Here is a 19,887-nt window from a genome sequence, read left to right as displayed (position 1 = left end):
CTAGAAGCAGTGAAGTCTGTGAATGAGGGGGCAGTGAGGCCTTTTGTTGAGTGGGGTGGGCCGTGTGCCAGAGAAAGGTATAAGGGTGGTATTTGGTTGCTCGGGGACTGGATGACCTCCAGTTAGACTCTGCAGTCTGGGCGTGACTTTTCTCTCTAGCCCTTGGCTGGCGAGCTGAAGGCCCCGAGGACGGAGAGGAGGGATGACGAGGCTTTGGGAACCAGGGGTCTGACAGAATGAGTGGGCCTGGGAAGCAAGAAAGGGAGCTAAAGCTGGGGTGGGGACTGGGAGGCAGGTGTAGACTAGAGACCCCGTGGACAGTTGCGGGGGGGCTGTCTGTGGCAGGGGCCTGCCTGGAGGTACCACCTCTGCCTGTCTGCACACCAGCGCCCAGACGCGCGTGCGCTCTCAGAGATTCTAGCCTGGAGATTATGGGAGGTGCCTCACTGGAAGCATCTTGGTTTTGGAGAAGGTTTTCCTGTCCAGAAGCTGTGCTGGAGGAGAAGGGCTGCTGGGCTTCTGTCCGGCCTGCATCCTGCAGGAATCAGGGCTTGTTGCCGACAAGGGCATTCCTTCTATTGATACATAAAATTAACGCAGAGCAAAATGAATCATTTTTAAATGCCAGAATCCTGTGTTTCAGGGATGCTTCTGTAGAGGTGAAGTACAAACCATTATTCACTTCATTTTATGTTCTTTCTTTAATGTTATTTTATATTTTACACACACAATATATATAGAACTTCACAGTAATGTACAAATGTGATGATATCATCATATACTTTTCTTAGTGTTGTGTTTTTTTCTTTTCCCTTTAATTTGGCTACCTCCTTCACTTCTTTTTTCCACATGTTACCCCTCTACTCTTCCCCAGGTAATGCATGCTAATAACTTTGTTTTCACCCTTTCATATTTTTCTCCATGCACATATATTCACATATACACTGATGCAGAGATGTATACATATGCATACATAAACATACATATAAACACATAAACATATATACAGATATGTTTTGTCCTTTTTTTAAAAAGGGATCATATTTGATACGTGTTTTTTATGCATTATGCTTTTCTCACTCATCAGTACCTCATGGAAAACCCCTCCAAGACACTTGTATAACTTCAATTTATTCTTTTGAATAGTTGCAAAATATTCCTGGTATGAATGGGCCATAATTTATTCAATCCTTCTTTTATCAGTTAATAGTAACTTCAAGTTTTTGCCATCATAAACAATGTTGCAGTAAAATACCTGAATATAGATCCTTACACACTTAGTATGTTTTAAATAGATGTTGCTAAAATGCATTTCAAAAGGTGTAAGTGTGCTCCTTTCACCATGTCCTCCCTGGCACTAGGTATTATCAGTGTTTTTAATAATGGAAACGATAGCTTATTATTAGTTAATTTGTATTTCTCTGACTCCTGGTGACTTTCAGCATCTTTTCCTACCTTTGTCAGTGATTTGGGGGTGCACTTCTGTGACTCGCTTCTTCCTGTCCTTGGCCCATTTTCCTGTTGGCTTGCTGATCCCCTCTTAGCAGTCTGATCTCCTTTAGAGAGAGGCAGACTCTTCCACTCACAATCCCCACCACCACCATTTGACAAACGTGCATCTGATTTTAAGTCGCACCAAGTATTGCTGGGACCGTGCGCAGGGCCCCTTTAAAATCTGTATTTTTCGCTTTGCTTTCTCAAAGGTATTTTGACTTAGGCGTTTTCAGGCTCCCAGTCACCTGGTAAAATCCGTGTCAACTTCATTTTGGCCGCAGATGACCAGCACTTAGTGGTGAAAATGGACACAGGGTGTGAGGATGAAACCAGAAGGATTTGCCATTACCCTTCAGTGATGTAGATGCCACACCTAATTTTTCCTTCACGATTTAAGTGATTTATTATGGCGTGAAAACCACCCCCAAACTTAGTGACTTCAAACTGTGATTTGTTATCTCTCATGATTCTGTGCATTGACTGGGCTTTCGGGGATGGTTCTTTGGCTGACGTCAGCTGGGGTCACTCACTTGATTACATTCATCTAGCAGCTGGGCTGGGCCGAGAGGGCCAAAAAAAGCTTTAGTCACATGTTTGGTGCCTCACTGTGCCTCCACATGCTGTCTTTCCACATGGATCTTCACCATTTAGTTGTCTAAGGATTTTTTATAGCATGGTGGCTGGCTTGCCAGAGAGAGGAGACAGAAGCCACCCGTCCACTTAAGGCATGGACTCTGAATGCTACTTCTGCCACATTCTATTGGTCAAAACAAGCCAAAGGGCCAGCTCAGCTTCAAGGAAAAGAAAATAGATTCCACCCCTTAATGTGAGAAGTGGCATGAACTTACAGGGATGAGAGCTGTGGCCATATTTGGAGACCATCTACTGCCTTCCCTCCCTGCATCTTTCCTGCTCACCAGCAATAGCTATTGTCAGAATTTTTAATATTAATATTTACTGGTTTTTTGGGGCATCATATTACCCAACCAAATAAACTTGAACAGTCAGACACACTTGGGTTTGCATCCCAGCAAGCCACTTAGTAGTTACAACCTTGGATAAGTTATCCAGCTCTTCATCTAAGGTTTGGAGAGAATTAGAAACAATATTTATGCAAAGCGCATCGCCATGTGTCTGGAACTTAAAAGGTACCCAATGAGTGTAGCTCCTCCCCTTCTCTCTCTCCACCTTCACCTCCAAGAATTAGATTATCCAGCACGAAAAGTGCATCGTCCACCTCTGGACTGGGATTTCACAGCTGTTTAACAGCTGCACAGAAACACCATTAAGGAAGACAGGAAGGAATAAGGCTTCCGCAGCCCATTACAATTCTGCCTCTGGTTGGGTTGTACACGGTACTCACACTGCGACAAGAGATCTTCTTGGGTGTCTTGAGGAGGATGATGACAGCGCTGCCCCACCCATGCCACACACCCCTGCAGCTGGCTACATCCATAGTCTGCAGCCCCTCAAATGATCCTGATGTGTTTCAAGAGGATAATGTCAAAGTTAGGCCAGTCCCTTCACTCTGTATTACAGCAGCAGACGAGCAGGTCTTTAAGCATCCAGGGTGAGCCTGAGGAGGAAGGAGACCCCCAAGGTGAGGTGAAGGCCATCCCTTCTAGCTTGTTCCCCCAGCCTTCCCATCTGTCCCTCCAGGACACTGTCAGGTGCCAGCCTGGGTGCCTCTTGTTTTTGTTTGAATTAAAGATAAGGCAAGTTGTGTCAATCTCAGATTCCCCTTTAATCACAACCCACCCCGCTTCCGCCACCCCCAGAAAAAGGGACCGCCCAAGCAGGAGAAAGGATCTGAGGGAAGCCCCTGGTCGGCTGGCTGCAGGACCAGGTGTATTTCCTGGCATTATGTTGCTCCCCTCAGCCCTGATGGTGGGGATTTGTGCTTCCAGCTTTGGGGAGGTCTGGGGGGCTTGGGGAATTGCTCACTCGGCACCCCTTGGCAGACTGGTCTGAGGAGCCTTCCTACCCTGGAGATGAGAGCTCAGCATGCATTTCGGGGCCGATAATGGGATTAATGAAATGGAGTGTGTAACTGTTCCTCAAATGAAGCTGCGACTGTTTTGGTAGAGCCTGATTTCCAGAACCATATTCATAAAAGAGAATGGACCTTTCACTTTCTGTAGCAGTCCCTAAGGGCTCTGTGCTGCAGCAAATAATAATGGAATCAGGTTGCACCAGAGAGCAGGGATCCCTCAAACTTGGGCACAGAGCCTCACCTGACCCCTGAATGTCACTTATGTCAGCATATCTGGGTGTAACCATTGAACCTGACTTTAGGCATTCTTTCTAGCCTGTCCCCAAATGCAGATGTGATGGTGATAACTGCAGCTCTCGTCGAGCCCTTACACAGCAGACGTTTGATGTTCATTGCCTGGTTCCATGCCCATGACATCACCATGCAGCAGGAAGGAGATCTCAGGGGACAGTGGCTCATCTAGGGCCACACAGGTAGTGAATGGCAGCATTTACCTTGAGCCTAAGTCCCCCTGACCCTGAATCTCTTGCTCTTAATCTTTGGGCTACATCAGTGGTTCTCAAACTTCCTTATGCATCCGAATCACCTGGGGAGCCTGAAAAAGCACAGATGCCTTGACAGTCCTCTAGGCCAATTGAGTCCCATTCTCAGGGCAGGGGGGCGGACACCAGAACTTTTTAAAAGCTTCCTGATTGAATCCAATGTGCAGCCAGGTTTGGGAACCATCGTGCAGAATAATCCACAGTCTCCCCCTTTACTGAGCCTTTCAAGATCGCCACAGGCAAGGTGCGAATTTGCCCATCACCCGTGGGGTGAGGGTTATGCAGGTGGCTGGACTGTCAGGGTGTTTACTTCCAGTGTAGGAGGGACTGGTTGACTAATCGAAAATCCGCAGTTCCTTGCTTGAGGAGGCTGTGCCATTTATAATACGGCTGTGCCTTCAGCTGGAAACGGAACATCGAATAGCTGTGGCAGATTTTCAGAGAGGATAGGGTACACTCCCAGAGCCAGAGAATTTAAATGGACTTCATCCCCAGCCCACCCCGCCCCCAGCATGTTAAATCCCTTCAGACACCCCTGAAGGGAGTCCTCCTCTGCATTTGCTCCTCTTCAGATGCAGGCCTCTTGGACCATAATAAATAATTACATCCTTCTATTTGGACTCCAATTCCAGATAGTAGTAATCCAAGAAAATCCAATAATGACAGTTGCATTAAGATCCTTCTTCCAGGCTAAGCAGAACATCTGTTTAGACATATTTTTAATCGGCAAATGCTTCCTGTGTTGAGTCCTCAGCAAATTAAATTTCTCACTGGACCGAGGGGGAAGCTGTCATTCAATAACCCATCTCTGGAAATTACACCCCAGTCTCTCTCCAGGTGCACTTAAGATTTTCCCATGCTGACTCGGCTGCACCAGGCCCTAACATTACTGGGTCACATGTGTATATAGCACAGCTTCTCTGAGAAACATTGGATTTCTTAGTGTTAGTCCCTCAGATAGAGAAGTATTGATATTTTTGCCCATTCTCCAAAGGAGAGTTGGCGGCGGAGGAAAATTAAGAGACTTGTTGAAAACCGTATGGGAAATAACAAACTTCCACTTGCTACATCACTGCCTGTGATAACTAAGACAGGATTCTCAGGATTTAAACATTAAGGACTTCAGGGCTGCCAACATTTTGGAGAGGTTTCTGCCGCAGAATTGTTTGGACTGTTGGGTTGTTTATTTTTAGAATAACTCATCCATTCTTTAACTAATTAATTCAAAATCCAAGAGCACCGAATGCTTACCACCAGCCAGACACTGTGCTGGGTGTGAATAGAGTGGTGAATGAGCCAACCACAGTCCCTGCCCCCATGGATCTTCCAGTCTACTGGGGCAACTCACATTTGAAATCTGGATGCAATTTGTAGTCCTGGGCTGGGAGAGCAAGTTAGAATATCTGTAGAGACCAAGCAGGTAATGTCAATGGGTGAAATGCCTGGATGGGACCCTGAGGAGTGGGAGATAGATTCTAGCAACCAGGAAAACGTGTACCCTGACTGTAGAGAGCAGGTGCTACTTAACTGCTATGGGTTGTAAATGATGGAAGATGGGCCCACTGTTGCCAGATCTTTCCATTTTTAAAGAAAAACTAGAAAATCTGGATTTTTATGTGAAATTCCTTGATTTTTAAAAGTTGGCTTCTCAAATGAGAAGCCAACTTTGTTTTTAAACAAAACAAAACAAAAACCCAAAGTGTAGGCCAAAAGCATCCAGGCCAAACAAAACACATCTGTGGGTTGGGTTTATCCCAAGAGCTGCAAGTGTGTGACTTCTGATCTAGAAATTCTAACAGTAAAACAATTATGTTCAGGCTTAAAAATGTGTTATATGCCAACTTTCTTGTTCTGGCAACTGAACTGGCAGGGACCCCTTTTACAAACATAGAACTACTGGAAAAAAATATAACCTTCCTCTTACTCCAAATTAAAAATACAGAGTTAAGCTCAAAGAAAAGATAGGGAAATTGTCATTATCAGAAAAGAACAGGGAACATAAACCCATGAAACTAAGCTTCAGATGGTGGCAAAACTGTGCAGAGGGCACTGAGACTGGGCCAGGATTTGGGGTACTGAGGGCTGGTGGTTTTTTTATGCCCATGTAACAGCTATATAGGTTCAGGATTTGTGGCCTTGGTCCCGTGGCCTTGGAGACTGAGATCTTGCATAAAATGAACTCCTTCAAAGGGCTTCCTAATCATTAAAAAAGAAAGAAAAAGAGAGAAAGAAAGAAGAAAGAAAGAAAAAACAAAGAAAGAAAGAAAAGAAGAGACTAGAAAAACTCTGTCCAGTGGCTGAAAGAAGGGGCAAGAAATCTTGCTATCTTTCCTGGGTTCTAAGTGGGGGTAAAAACATATCTTCTATGAGAAACTGAATCCCAAAGCCTGTTCCTGAGACAGGTATAAGTTCTCAAATTTCATTTCCTATGTATGGAAACCATAAACTTAGAAATTAACATAAAAACTGATCTAGGACCCATAGAATCCCAAGAGCCCTGAAATAATGAAAATCAGGGTCACACTCATTGCTGAGGGCATATGAGACTCTTGCAGAAAGGAATAACCCTCCCCCACAAAATGAACTTTAACTAAAAACATTAGAAACACAAACAGTTAATCCATGAAGGATAATCAACAGAGACAATAACTTGGAGAATTAGTACCCCAAGATGCAGAAATAATAGAAGAATCTGTGTGAGATTAAATAGGTATACATAAAATGACTAAAGAGCCAATGGGAGAATTTGAAACTATTGTGGGGGAAAAAAAGAACAGATCAATTTAGAAGCCACTAAATAGGGCTTTTGGTAATGATAACTGTATTTATTGAAACTGGAATGGGATAAATAGTATATTGAACACAACTGAAGAGAGAATTATTGAAATAGAAAATAGATCTGAGGGGGAGGAGCTTCAAGATAGCGGAAGAGTAAGACGTGGAGTTCACCTTCCTCCCCACAAATACATCAGAAATACACCTACATGTGGAACAACTCCTGCAGAACACCTACTGAATGCTGCAGAAGACCTCAGACCTCCCAAAAGGCAATAAACTCCCCACATACCTGGGTAGGGCAAAACAAAAAAGAAAAAAGAGAGACAAAAGAATAGGAATGGGACCTGCACCAGTGGGAGGGAGCTGTGAAGGAGGAAAGGTTTCCACACACTAGGAAGCCCCTTCATGGGCAGAGACTGTGGGTGGCGGAGAGGGGAAGCTCTGGAGCCACGGAGGAGAGCGCAGCCACAGGGGTGCGGAGGGCAAAGTGTAGAGATTCCCACACAGAGGATTAGTACGGACCAGCACTCACCAGCCCGAGAGACTTGTCTGCTCACCTGCCGGGGCGGGCGGGGGCTGGGAGCTGAGGCTCGGGCTTCGGAGGTAATCACAGATTGCCAACAAACACATGAAAGGATGCTCAACATCACTAGTCATGCAAATCAAAACTACAATGAGGTATCACCTCACACCAGTCACAATGGCCATCATCAAAAAATCTACAAACAATAAATGCTGGAGAGGGTGTGGAGAAAAGGGAATGCTTTTGCACTGTTGGTGGGAATGTAAATTGATACAGCCACTATGGAGACCAGTATGGAGTTTCCTTAAAAAACTAAAAATAGAAGTACCATATGACCCAGCAATCCCACTACTGGGCATATACCCTGAGAAAACCATAATTCAAAAAGACATGTACCATGATGTTCATTGCAGCACGATTTATAATAGCCAAGACATGGAAGAAACCTAAGTTGATCATCGACTGATGAATTGATAAAGAAGATGTGGCACATATATACAATGGAATATTACTAAGCCAAAAAAAATTAAATTGACTTATTTGTAGTGAGGTGGATGGACCTAGAGTCTGTCATGTAGAGTGAAGTAAGTCAGAAAGAGAGAAACAAATACCGTGTGCTAACACATATATATGGAATCTAAAAAAAAAGAAAAAATGGTTCTGAAGAACCTAGGGACAGGACAGGAATAAAGATGCAGATGTAGAGAATGGACTTAAGGACACGAGGAAGGGGGAAGGATAAGCTGGGACGAAGTGAGAGAGTGGCATGGACATATATACACTACCAAATGTAAAATCTATAGCTAATGGGAAGCTGCCACATAGCACAGGGAGATCAGCTCAGTGCTTTGTGACCACCTAGAGGGATGGGATAGGGAGGGTGGGAGGAAACACAAGAGGGAGGAGATATGGGGATATATGTATATGTATGGCTGATTCACTTTGTTATAAAGCAGAAACTAACACACCATTTTAGAGCAATTGTACTCCAATAAAGATGTTAAAAAAACAAACAAACAGAAAACCAAAGTAGTTCTAGAAGTTGTAGACACTGTAATAAGGCAAGAAAAAGAAATTAAAGGCATACAAATTGGAAAGGAAGAAATAAAACTGTTCTGATTTCCAAATGACATGTTTGTCTATGTAGAAGATCTCAAGGAATCTACCACAAACAAACAACTCCTAGAACTAATTAGTGAGTTTAAGAAGATGGCAGAATACAAGACCAAAACACACAAAAATGCTTATATTTCTAATAATTAATGTGCAGAAACCAAAATTAAAAACACAATACCATTTATAATCACTCAACAAAAATGAAATACTTATACACTTTAAAAAACATGTATAATATTTGTGTACTGAAAATTACACAATGCTGGTGAAAGAAATAAAGACCTACATAAATGGAGAGAAATACCATGTCCATGGATTGGAAGGAAGACTCAATATAATAAAGATGCCATTTCTCTCCAAATTGATCTGTAGTTTTAATGTAATTCCCATTAAAATCTCAACATTTTTTTTTGTAGACATAGATAAGCTTACCCTAAAATTTATATGGAAAGACACAAAATTCATATGGAAACATAGTAAAACAATGGAAAAGAAGTCTAAAATGAGAGTAATCACTCTGCCTGACATTAAGGCTTACTACAGGCCTTCCTCAGTATCCCTGGGGGATTGGTTTCAGGACCCTTCACGGATACCAAAATCTGTGGATGCTTAAGCACCTTATATAAAATGGCATAGTATTTACATATAAACTATGCACATCCTCCTATATACTTCAGATCATCTCCAGATTACTTTTAATACCTAATGCATTGTAAATGCTACATATTTGCTGGTGCACGGCAAATTCAAGTTTTGCTTTTTGGAACTCTCTGGAATTAAAAATATACTTTTGATCCACAGTTGGTTGAATCTCCAATGTTAAACCCAGGGGTATGGAGGACTGACTGTATATAATTACAGTAATAAGACAGTGTTATATTACCAGAGGGATAAACACATTGATCAATGGAACATAATAGAGAACCCAGAAATAAACCCTATTACTATATGACCCAGCATATTGGGTATTTATCTCAGAGAAATAAAAATCTTCACAAAAACACCTGTTCATGAATATTCATAACAGGTTTGTTTGTAAGAGCTGGAAACAACCCAGATGTCCTTCAACAGGTAAATGGTTAAACAAACTGTGTACTACTCAACAATAAAAGGAAACTATTGATAGATGCAACAACTTGGATGAATCTCCAGGGAATTGCACTGAGTGAGAAAAGCCAATTCCCAAAGGTTATACATTGTAGGATTCCATTTAAATAATATTCTTCAAATGAAAACATTTTTGCAATGGAGAACAGATTAGTGGTTGAGAGTGTAGGGATGGGTTGGGAGGGAGGGGAAGGGAGGTGGATGTGATTTTAAAATGACAATATGAGGGATCCTTATGGTGGTGGAACTATTCAGTATCTTGAATGTGGTGGTAGATACACAAACCTATACATGTTATAAAACTGTGTAGAACTAGACACACACACACACACACACACAAGTATACATAATGGTGGGGAAATCTGAATGAGATCAGTAGATGTCCATATCCCAGTTGTAATAATGTACTATAGTTTCATAAAATATTTCTATTGGGGGAAACAGAGTAAAGGGTATAAAAAGTCTCTCAGTATTATTTCTTGCAACTTCATGTAGATCTATAATTATTTCAAAAATTTTTCAATTTACAAAAACTATTTCATATACAGTAAAAAAGTAATATTGAACCTCAACATTATGACCATTGCAAAACTTGTTTTATTGTTTCTTGTGGGAAATGTATTGCTCACAGAATAACACCTATTGAATGACTCATTTAAAACAAAACACATAATTACACAAAAAGATTGAAAATATGTAGATGCAGAAAAGTTATATGAGGCAAATACTAATCAAAATAAAACTGGCACAGCAATATTAATATCAGTCAAAATAATCTTCATTACGGATGAACATTATTACAGATAAAGAAGGTATTTAATGATGAAAGAAGCAATTTAGCTGGAACATTTAACAATCCTTAACTTGTCTTATTTAACCAGCAGAGCCTTGAACAATATGAAGGAAAAATTAAAAATAAAGGAGAAGATGACAGTTCACAGGCTTAGTTCTCAAGGTTGTTTAAAACACTTTTCTCGGTAGCAGATACACTAAGGAGCCAAAAACATTTGTAAGTAGAATATTTGAACAACATATGTAGCACCCTTCAACCATCAATTTTGGAAACTGATGCACATTATTTCAAGGTTATAAGGAATATTTATAAAAACAATCACGTAGTGGGCTACAAAGCAAGGCTCAAAACAACAAAGAATTGATACCTTGGAGCATGGGCCACCATCCATGGCCAGAAGGCCAAATCCAGCCTGCCATCTGTTTTTGCAAATAAAATGTTTTTGGAACACAGCCATACCCATTCATTTACACAGTGTCTACGGCTGCTTTCACACTATAATAGCAGAGTTGGGTAGTTGCAATAGAGAATATATTAACCACAAAACTTAAAATATTTACTATCTGGCTTTTTACAGAAAAAGTTTGCTCACCTGTGCCTTGGAGAATAGGTCCTTGGAACACAAAGCAATGTTAGACATCAATAACACACACAGAGAGACAAATGTTTAGAAATTAAAAATCACACCTCTAAATAATCCAAGGATCAAAGAACAAAGTCCAAATGGAACTTACAGAATATATCAAAGTCTAACATTGAAATGTACATGTCAAAAGATGGGATGCAGGCAAAGAGGAACTCAGAGAAATTTTAGTATTAAAATGGTAATATTAGAATGTAAGAAAGATTGAAAATTAATGTGCCAAACATTCAACTCAAGAAGCTAGAAAAGGATGGCCGATTGATTTGTTACAAAGGTGCCAAGACAATTCCATGGGGGAAAAACTAGTCTTTTCATCCAACGGTGCTAGTACAACTGGATATTGCATACAAAAGAATGAAATTAGACCCCTACCTCACACCATATACAAAAATTAACTCAAAATGATTGAAGAGCTAAATACAAGAGCGAAAAGTATAGAACTAAACATAGATATAAATCATTATGAGTTTGGATTAAGCTGTACAGGTACACCTCAGAAATATTGTAGGTTCGGTTCCAGACTACCGCAATAAAATGAATATGGCAATAAAGTGAGTTGCACAAATTTTTTGGTTTCTCACTGCATATAAAAGTTATGTTTACAATATACTGTAGTTTATTAAGTGTGCAAAAGCATTATGTCTGAAAAAATAATGTACATACCTTAATTTTAAAATACTGCTAAAAAATGTTAACCATCACCTGACAATTCAGGGTTGCCAAAAACCTTCAATTTGTAAAAAACACACAATAAAGTGAAGCACAGTTAAACAAGGTATGCCTGTAATTTATTATATATGATACAAAAAGGCAACAAAAAAATGCATAGATTGGACTTCATCAAAATTAAAAACTTTTGTGCTTCAAAGGACAGTATCATAAAAATGAAAAGACAATCTATAGAAGAAAATATTTGCAGATCATATATCTGATAAGGGTCTGGTATCCAGAATATATAAAGAATAATTATAACACAACAATAAAAAGACAACACAATTAAGAAATGGACAAAAGATTTGAATAGACATTTCTCCAAAGAAGATATACAAATGACTAGTAAGCACACGAAGAGACATTCAACATCATTAGTCATTAGGGAAATGTAAATCAGAACCACAATGAGATGCCACCCACTTCACACCCATTAGGATGGCTATAATCAAAAAGATTGATGGTAACAAGTGTTGATGAGGATGTGGAGACACTGGAACCCTGATGCTTTGCTGGTGGGAATGTAAAATGATGCAGCTCCTTTGGAAAATAGTCTGATAGTCCTCTAAAAGGTTAAACATAGAATTACTATATGCCCCAACAATTCCACTCTTTGGCAAATACCCAAGAGAACTGAAAATATATGTCCACACAAAGTAAATGGCATCATGACTCTCTTGCAGATGGCAAGGAGAATGCTATGCTTCCACAGAGCCCTGGGACCTTGCATGCTGGAGCTGAGACCTTCTCTCCCCGGGTCCGAAGAGCTACAACCTCAAGGACAGAGAGGATATGGCCAGGAGGGGTCATCCCCTATGTCATTGGAGGGAACTTCACCGGTCAGTAGCTCCAAATGAGGCCTGGTTTGGGGCTGGATGATTTGTCTTCCTAGGTGGGCAAAGTCCTCCCAGGAAGGACTTCGGTGGGATGGAACAGACACCGGAGCCATAGCAGTCCCCCTGCTGAAGCTCCCTCTTGCCCACAGGGTCTAGTGCAATCGACCTGAGGAAACTGCAGTCTCTGTTGGTGCTATGTCCTCAAAAGTGGTCACCTGGTCCCTGAGGCTTCATGCAGGTGGTGACCCTATGACCCTGGTGGAGTCCCTGCCCTCCTTCCTGACAGCATCCATGCCCTTGGTTCCGTTGCACTCCCATGGCATTAACCCAGGGCCACCAGTGCCAGATCCTTAATTAGGTGCTGGTGATAAAAATATGACTAACATGTCATCCTGCTCTCAAGGGGCCCTCAGCCCTAATAAGAGAGAGAGAGATGTGTTCCTAAAGAATTAAAATGTGGGACTTGTCATCAGCTACTGACTTTTGTTCCTTGGTGTCTTAACCATGTTCTTTCAGATCTGGTGTGCTTTTCTGGCCAAAGATTTATATAATCTTCTTCCAAATTAACTAATTTTATATAGAGAACTTTGTTTACACGGAGATATTTGTTATTAGTAGGATTGCCATTTTGGTGAGTAATTGCTCTATAAACAATTTTAACTAAAAGTGTCAAGATGTCACTTGACACTTGGATGGCTAAGTTACTCTTTCTTCTATATGTATGTTTTGGGGGGACATTATGACACCACACCCGCATCTTCTACACTATGATGGGAGCCTCCCAATGGTTCGTTGGTTTGTTTTTTGCAACGAAGTCTTTCTAGAATTCAGACCCAATCCCCAACCATCCTGTGTACTTCCCAAACAACTATTTTTCTAGATCCTTCTCATTGCTTCTAGCAAAATCAAAATACAGTAGTATTATTTATTTCAGACTGATAGATTTTGAAAAGAATACTTATTGACTAGATGAAACTATCAGCCTAGAGTTTACTTTATTCTTGCTCCCAATTTACTTACTGCTTTTCCAATTTCTAATCAGGGAAATATGAAGAAAGGTTCAGAGGAAGTATGAAATTCATCTGTTTTCAAAGGACTTGCAGAAAATTAGGCTCAAGGATACCCCAGCAAGACTAAGTGAGAGAGTGGCATGGACATATATACACTACCAAACATAAAATAGATAGCTAGTGGGAAGCAGCCGCATAGCACAGGGAGATCAGCTCGGTGCTTTGTGTCCACCTAGAGGGGTGGGATAGGGAGGGTGGGAGGGAGACATAAGAGGGAGGAGATATGGGGATATATGTATATGTATAGCTGATTCCCTTTGTTATACAGCAGAAACTAACACACCATCATAAAGCAATTATACTCCAATAAAGATGTTAAAAAAAGAATGATACAACAGGATTATTATATTTGAAAAAAAAGGAACCCCCAGCAAACACTGAACCCCAATGCAAAAGTAGCATGAATGTACATGCAAATAGAATTTATAGAGCATATGGGAATACCGTCCTGTAGGTATAAAATAGAATGAAGGGGTGGAACACAGTGCTGGTGATTTACTTCAAGAGCCTAAAATTGCCAAATTGAATAACCTGAGTAACATTTTTTAAAATTTAGAAAAGTACTTTCAATACAAAGGAAAAGTTGGGAAGCTGGGGACATTTTGAAAAATCTATTTTTACCCTCTCTCCCAATTCACAAACTCCTACTCTCTAGGTTTTGGTAATTCAGGAAAGTTATATTGTATCCTTAGCTAGGGAAATCCTTAGTCCTAGTTCATTTTTATTCTGGGGCACCCAGATGAGCTTTTTTTGATCATTAGAACATGCTTTGTTGTCAGCCAGCATCTAAGGAAGGTATGGACCTGTCATTTCAGGAAGCCAGAGAGCCATTTTTAAGCAGGCCATGAGACACTGGGAAAAGCACACCTGTGTGACCTTCATAGAGAGGACGGATGAAGAAAGCTTTATTGTGTTCAGTTACAGAACCTGTGGGTAAGTGAAAGCAAGTTCACCTCCGTGGAATCTGAGGCAGACAAGTCAGATGCCTCATGAGTCTTGAATTTTCTCTCTGAAACAAAGTGTTTCCAATATGCTGTAATATATAGAAGCCCAGCATTTGTCAGAAACTCTTCTTGCCCTCAATGAACTCACAATCCAGGGACAAAGTAGGTAGGTCAAGAGGAAGACTCCAGAATGACAAGGTGTCTGTATCTCCTGTCATGGGAGCAGTTGAAGGAATTGGGAGTGTTTCATACAAAGTGGTTCTGAACCACCTTGGGGCCAGTGATTCCACTGAGAATCTGATGAAGCTATGGGCTCCCTCATTATGGATGTACATATATGCAAAATTCTTCATGTAATTTTGTGGGCTCCATGGGCTTACAGACTTCCTCCAGAAAACATAACAAATAATAAGATGACTGGATTATGACTATCTGTTATGCCAATAAATGTAAGTGTGATATACTCTCCTATTGAAAGGAAAAGTTTCCCATATTAGTTCAAAAACTTAAACCCAACTACATGCTGTATACATGAGATGACTACTGAAGAAAATGATCCAGAAAGGTTTAAAAGTAAAAGGTAAGAAGGCATACAGGCAAATACCAACAAAAATAAAGCTGGGATCACAATTCTAGTTGTAGACAGGCTTTTTTGTTGTTGTTTTTTTTTAAGTCAGAAAGTACTAAAAAAAAAATGGTGAGACACTTTATAATGAGAAAGAATTCAAACTACGGTGAGAATATAACAGTCATAAATCTTTATGCACCAAATAGCATAGCATTAAGAGTCATAAAAGAAGCGCCAGGGGTTTCAAGGGTAAATTGAGAGAAACACCAGCAGCAGAGGACTTTATTTCATGTCTGTGAACCCAAGTAGGTCAATGTCAAGTTGACCAAAAAATAAGTAGAGATTTGTAGAGGACTGGAAGAATGTAATTAGTAGAGTTGATCCTGTGGATCAGATTCTATAACGTGATAACACATTTTTTAAATGCCTACTGAATGTTTATAGACATTGTCCATCTGTTAAGTATTAAGAACACCTCAATGGGCTTCTCTGGTGGCGCGGTGGTTGAGAGTCCGCCTGCCGATGCAGGGGACACGGGTTCGTGCCCCGGTCCGGGAAGATCCCACATGCCGCGGAGCGGCTGGGCCCGTGAGCCATGGCCGCTGAGCCTGCGCGTCCGGAGCCTCTGCTCTGCACCGGGAGAGGTCACAACGCTGAGAGGCCCGCGTACCGAAAAAAAAAAAAAAAAAGAACACCTCAATGAATTCTAAAAGGCAGAGATAACATTAAAATATTCTCTGATTGCAAAGCAGTGAAACTGGACATAACATAATAACAACAAAAGATAGAATAAATACTCCTGCATTACCTGGTAAGTTAAAAGTTCCCTTTTTTACAACTCTTAGGTCATAAAGAAATCAGGATTAAAATGATAAGAAGTCTAGATAAATGAAAGCCCTTCAATTCAGAATTGAAGAGATCTGGGTAAAGCTATGTCCATAAGAAAACCCACAGCCTCAGATATCCACATCACTAAGAATGACAATGAAATATTCAATTCAAAGACATAAGCAAAATAAAAAAATACATAAAATCCACCACCACGACAAAACAAACCTAGTGAGAGCAGAAGAAAATGGACAAGGTAACACATTATAGGACTGATAAATTGAAGAGTAAATTCTTTGAATAAACAAACAAACAACTGTAGACAAACTACTTACTCGTTAGTCTAAGACAAAAAAGTGACAATGCAGAAATATACAAAATCAGACATGCAAAAGGGGAAAATAACCACAGATTCAGCAGAATCATAAAAGAGTACTTTATAAAACTCTAAGGCAAGAAATGTGGAAATCTGGATAATGTGAATGACTTCAAGGTAAATATAAAGGGCTGGCACAGGCCAGTAACTGAAAGAAATCGGAAAATTGACAGAAAAACTTTCTCCCCCACGCCTCCAATGTAGAGTTTCACAGATGAATTCTTTCAAAACTTCAAGAAACAGATTATTCTGGTACTATTTAAGTTTTTTAGAGCCTAAAAGAACACTTTCTTCCAATTAACTTTTAATGAAGTATCATGGCATTGCTACCCCCTAATGAAAAAGATGGTACCAAGGAAGAAAATTATAGACTCATCTAACTTATGAACAGCCATGAAAAATAGAATAGAAGAGTAGGCTGCCAAGAAGGTTTATCTAAGGAATACAAGACTAGTTCAACATTAGGAAATCTGTTTGCATTATTCAACATATGGATAGATCAAAGGAGATAAGCCATATTCATGTCTCAATAGTTGCTAAAAAGGCATCTGCACATTTCGACATGCCTTTGTTGTTTTAAAAAAGTAGTCACGGTAGTACAAGAAGAGATGTCAAGGATAGATCCTTGACTTACACACGCACACACACACACACACACACACACACACACACACATATATATATCCCCAAAGCACATTTCATGTTTATCAGAGATAATTCTAGAAGCATTTCTGTTAGAGTCAGGAACAAGTCAAAGATGTTCATGATCACCACAATTATTTAACATTTTTTTCTGGAAATAATAGCTAATGTAATTTGACAAGAGAAAGAGATAAACACAATGAATATTGGCAGGAACAAGCCAGTGTTTGTATTGTTTGAAGTTAATGTAATGTGTGCCTAAAAAACTCAGAAAATCAATCGAAGAACTATCAGAAACAAAAGGAGACTCTATTAAAGTGACTGATTACAAAATTAATAAACAGAAAATTAATTACTTTTCCTTTAATGAAATAATTTGATATACTTTCATAATGGAAAAAATCACAACTTTAATAGAAACATAGTAGATAATATATTTAAGAATGAACTTAACAAAAATGCAAACATATGCCAGACTTATAGAAAGAAAATGCCAAAACTCTAAAGAAACTTAAAAAAGAAGAAAAAATGAAAAGGCATACCATTTCCTGATATGGAAATGCCCAACATAGTAAAGATGTCAGGACTTCCTAAAATAACCTATAAATTCATGCCATTCTGATTTGTATGTATATGTGGGTATGTGTATACATGTATTTTAAGAACTTGAACAAATGGTATTAGAATTTTTCATGTAGAAATAACTGAGAGAGAGAGAGAGAGAGAGAGAGAGAGAGAGAAACCAAACAATAGTGACAGGGACAGAGATAGGGGAGTGTTTGGTGTTCTATCCCAACATATAGGATATTAAAATGCAAATGAAGATAATAACAATTAAAACCATTTGGAACTCAATAAAAAATAGATAATATGGAACAAAAGAGTTTAAAATGAATATGTTTATACACAAATTTAGGTAGCATTTTAAATGAGTGAGAGAAAGATGGATTAGTCAATTGGGATATTTGAACATTGGGATAATTAAATAGCTCATTGTGAAAAAAATAAAGCTGGAATCCTACCTCACTTCTTTTTTTTAAAATTAATTTATTTTTTAATTTATTTATTTTTGGCTGCATTTGGTCTTCGTTGCTGCACACAGGCTTTCTCTAGTTGCGGCAAGCAGGGGCTACTCTTCGTGTGGTGCACGGGCTTCTCATTGCAGTGGCTTCTCTTGTTGTGGAGCATGGGCTCTAGGTGTGCAGGCTTCAGTAGTTGTGGCACGCAGGCTCAGTAGCTGTGACTCGAGGTCTCTAGAGCACAGGCTCAGTAGTTGTGGCGCACAGGCTTAGTTGCTCCATGGCATGTGGGATCTTCCTGGACCAAGGCTCGAACCCGTGTCCCCTGCATTTGCAGGCAGACTCTTAACCACTGCGCCACCAGGGAAGCCCTACCTCACTTCTTATACCAAAAATTATTCTAGCTGGATCAAAGATATAAACATTTTGAAAAGAAAAAGAAAGAAAAGAAAAAGAAACAAAAATTTGAAAAGTATTAGAAGGAAGCAAGAGTGTATGTTTACTTATAATCTTGGAACGCAGATGGCCTTTCTAAACAGAACATAAGAACATAAAGAAATTACATTAAAATTTTATATGACAAAAACAACACAAAAAACAAAGTTAAATAAGAAATAACAAAGCAAGAAAAATATTTGTAACACGTCTGATAGTCAAGGACTTGATCCCATAATGTACAAAGCATTCTTACAAATCAGTAATAAAAAGATGAACACCCCCCCAAAATTGGGGGAAGATGTGATCTCACAGTTCACAAGAAAAAAATATAAATGTCACATAAAACATGAAAAACTATCCAACCTCAGTACAGTGAAATACCACTTTTCACCTATCAAATTGACAAAGATAGTTTGGCAAAACCAGTGCTGTCCCAGTTGTGGGGAAACAGGGCTTTTTAATATACTATTAGTGGGCATATAAAGAGACATTTTGGGATTGCAGTTTGATAGTACCTATCAAAATATCAAATGCACATACTCTTTCTTCTATTAATTCCACTGCTAGGAATTTACCCTACCACAAACGAGACAGACCCTAATGGTTTCTTTGTTTTGCATTTTGTTGTTTGTTTGTTTTGTCTCCCTCTCCCCTGAGGCTTTGTTTAAATAGCAAAAACTGTAGTCAGCCTAAATGTACATTAATAGGAGACTGATTAAATAAATTTCAATACTATGTTGCTTTGAAAAAAATTAGATAAGTCTACCTGTGCTGTTATAAGAAGATCTATAAATTAAGGAGGAAAAAAGGCAAGATGAAGGACAATGTACGTGGTGTATTTTGTAATTAAAAGAATATATGTACATAGATGTATTACATATTTTGGAATAGCATTTAAGAAACTGTTAACAGTGGTTATCTTCAGAGCCTTAATACTTAAATCTTTTGTAACATGGGCGTGTATTTTTTAAATGTTTTATAGAAGTTATTTGAGTGGTGGGATTATGGTCCATTTTAATTTATTTTTTATACTTTTCTATATTAGGAATAATGAATATATATTTAAAAAGATAACTGTGCCCAGAAGGGGAGTCATCTCTAAGGCTCCTCTGGTAATAGTATCAAGACTTATGCTTTACAGAAACCATTGTCTCCTCCTTGTCATCAGAGATGGTCCAGCGGAGACTGGGGGATGGGGGAAGTTAGTTACTTTTTTCCTGGAAGAGAGGCCATATCTTTCTTCAGATTCTCAAGGGAATCCATGACCACCATAAAGGTCAAGAACCATTTTTGGAGGGAATTTCTGCGTTGAGAGGGAAGTTAGACAATGAGATCATTTTCAGCTCTCAAGTCTGTGTTTCTTTTAGACACACACACACACACACACACACACACACACACACACACACACACACCCAAGGGAGGGGTGTTAGACTCTTGCTATTCCCTGATCTGCTGACCTGGGT

General features: G+C 39.7%; 1 protein-coding gene across 1 annotated transcript in view; it reads left to right on the top strand.

Annotated features, from left to right (window-relative positions):
• Positions 1-19,887, top strand: part of TLL2 (tolloid like 2) — a 129,459-nt gene that overhangs the window by 63,025 nt on the left and 46,547 nt on the right. The window contains exons 4-5 of the mRNA XM_027113108.1: positions 12,384-12,539; positions 14,422-14,539. Coding sequence (XP_026968909.1) covers positions 12,384-12,539; positions 14,422-14,539 — 274 coding nt within the window. The remainder of the gene's footprint in view (positions 1-12,383; positions 12,540-14,421; positions 14,540-19,887) is intronic.

This window comes from Aethalodelphis obliquidens, unplaced genomic scaffold (genome assembly GCF_003676395.1).
Source record: "Aethalodelphis obliquidens isolate GAN/ISIS:26980383/991018 unplaced genomic scaffold, ASM367639v1 scaffold11, whole genome shotgun sequence".
NCBI lineage: Eukaryota > Metazoa > Chordata > Mammalia > Artiodactyla > Delphinidae > Aethalodelphis > Aethalodelphis obliquidens.
This window is presented reverse-complemented; position numbering and strand designations above follow the sequence as displayed.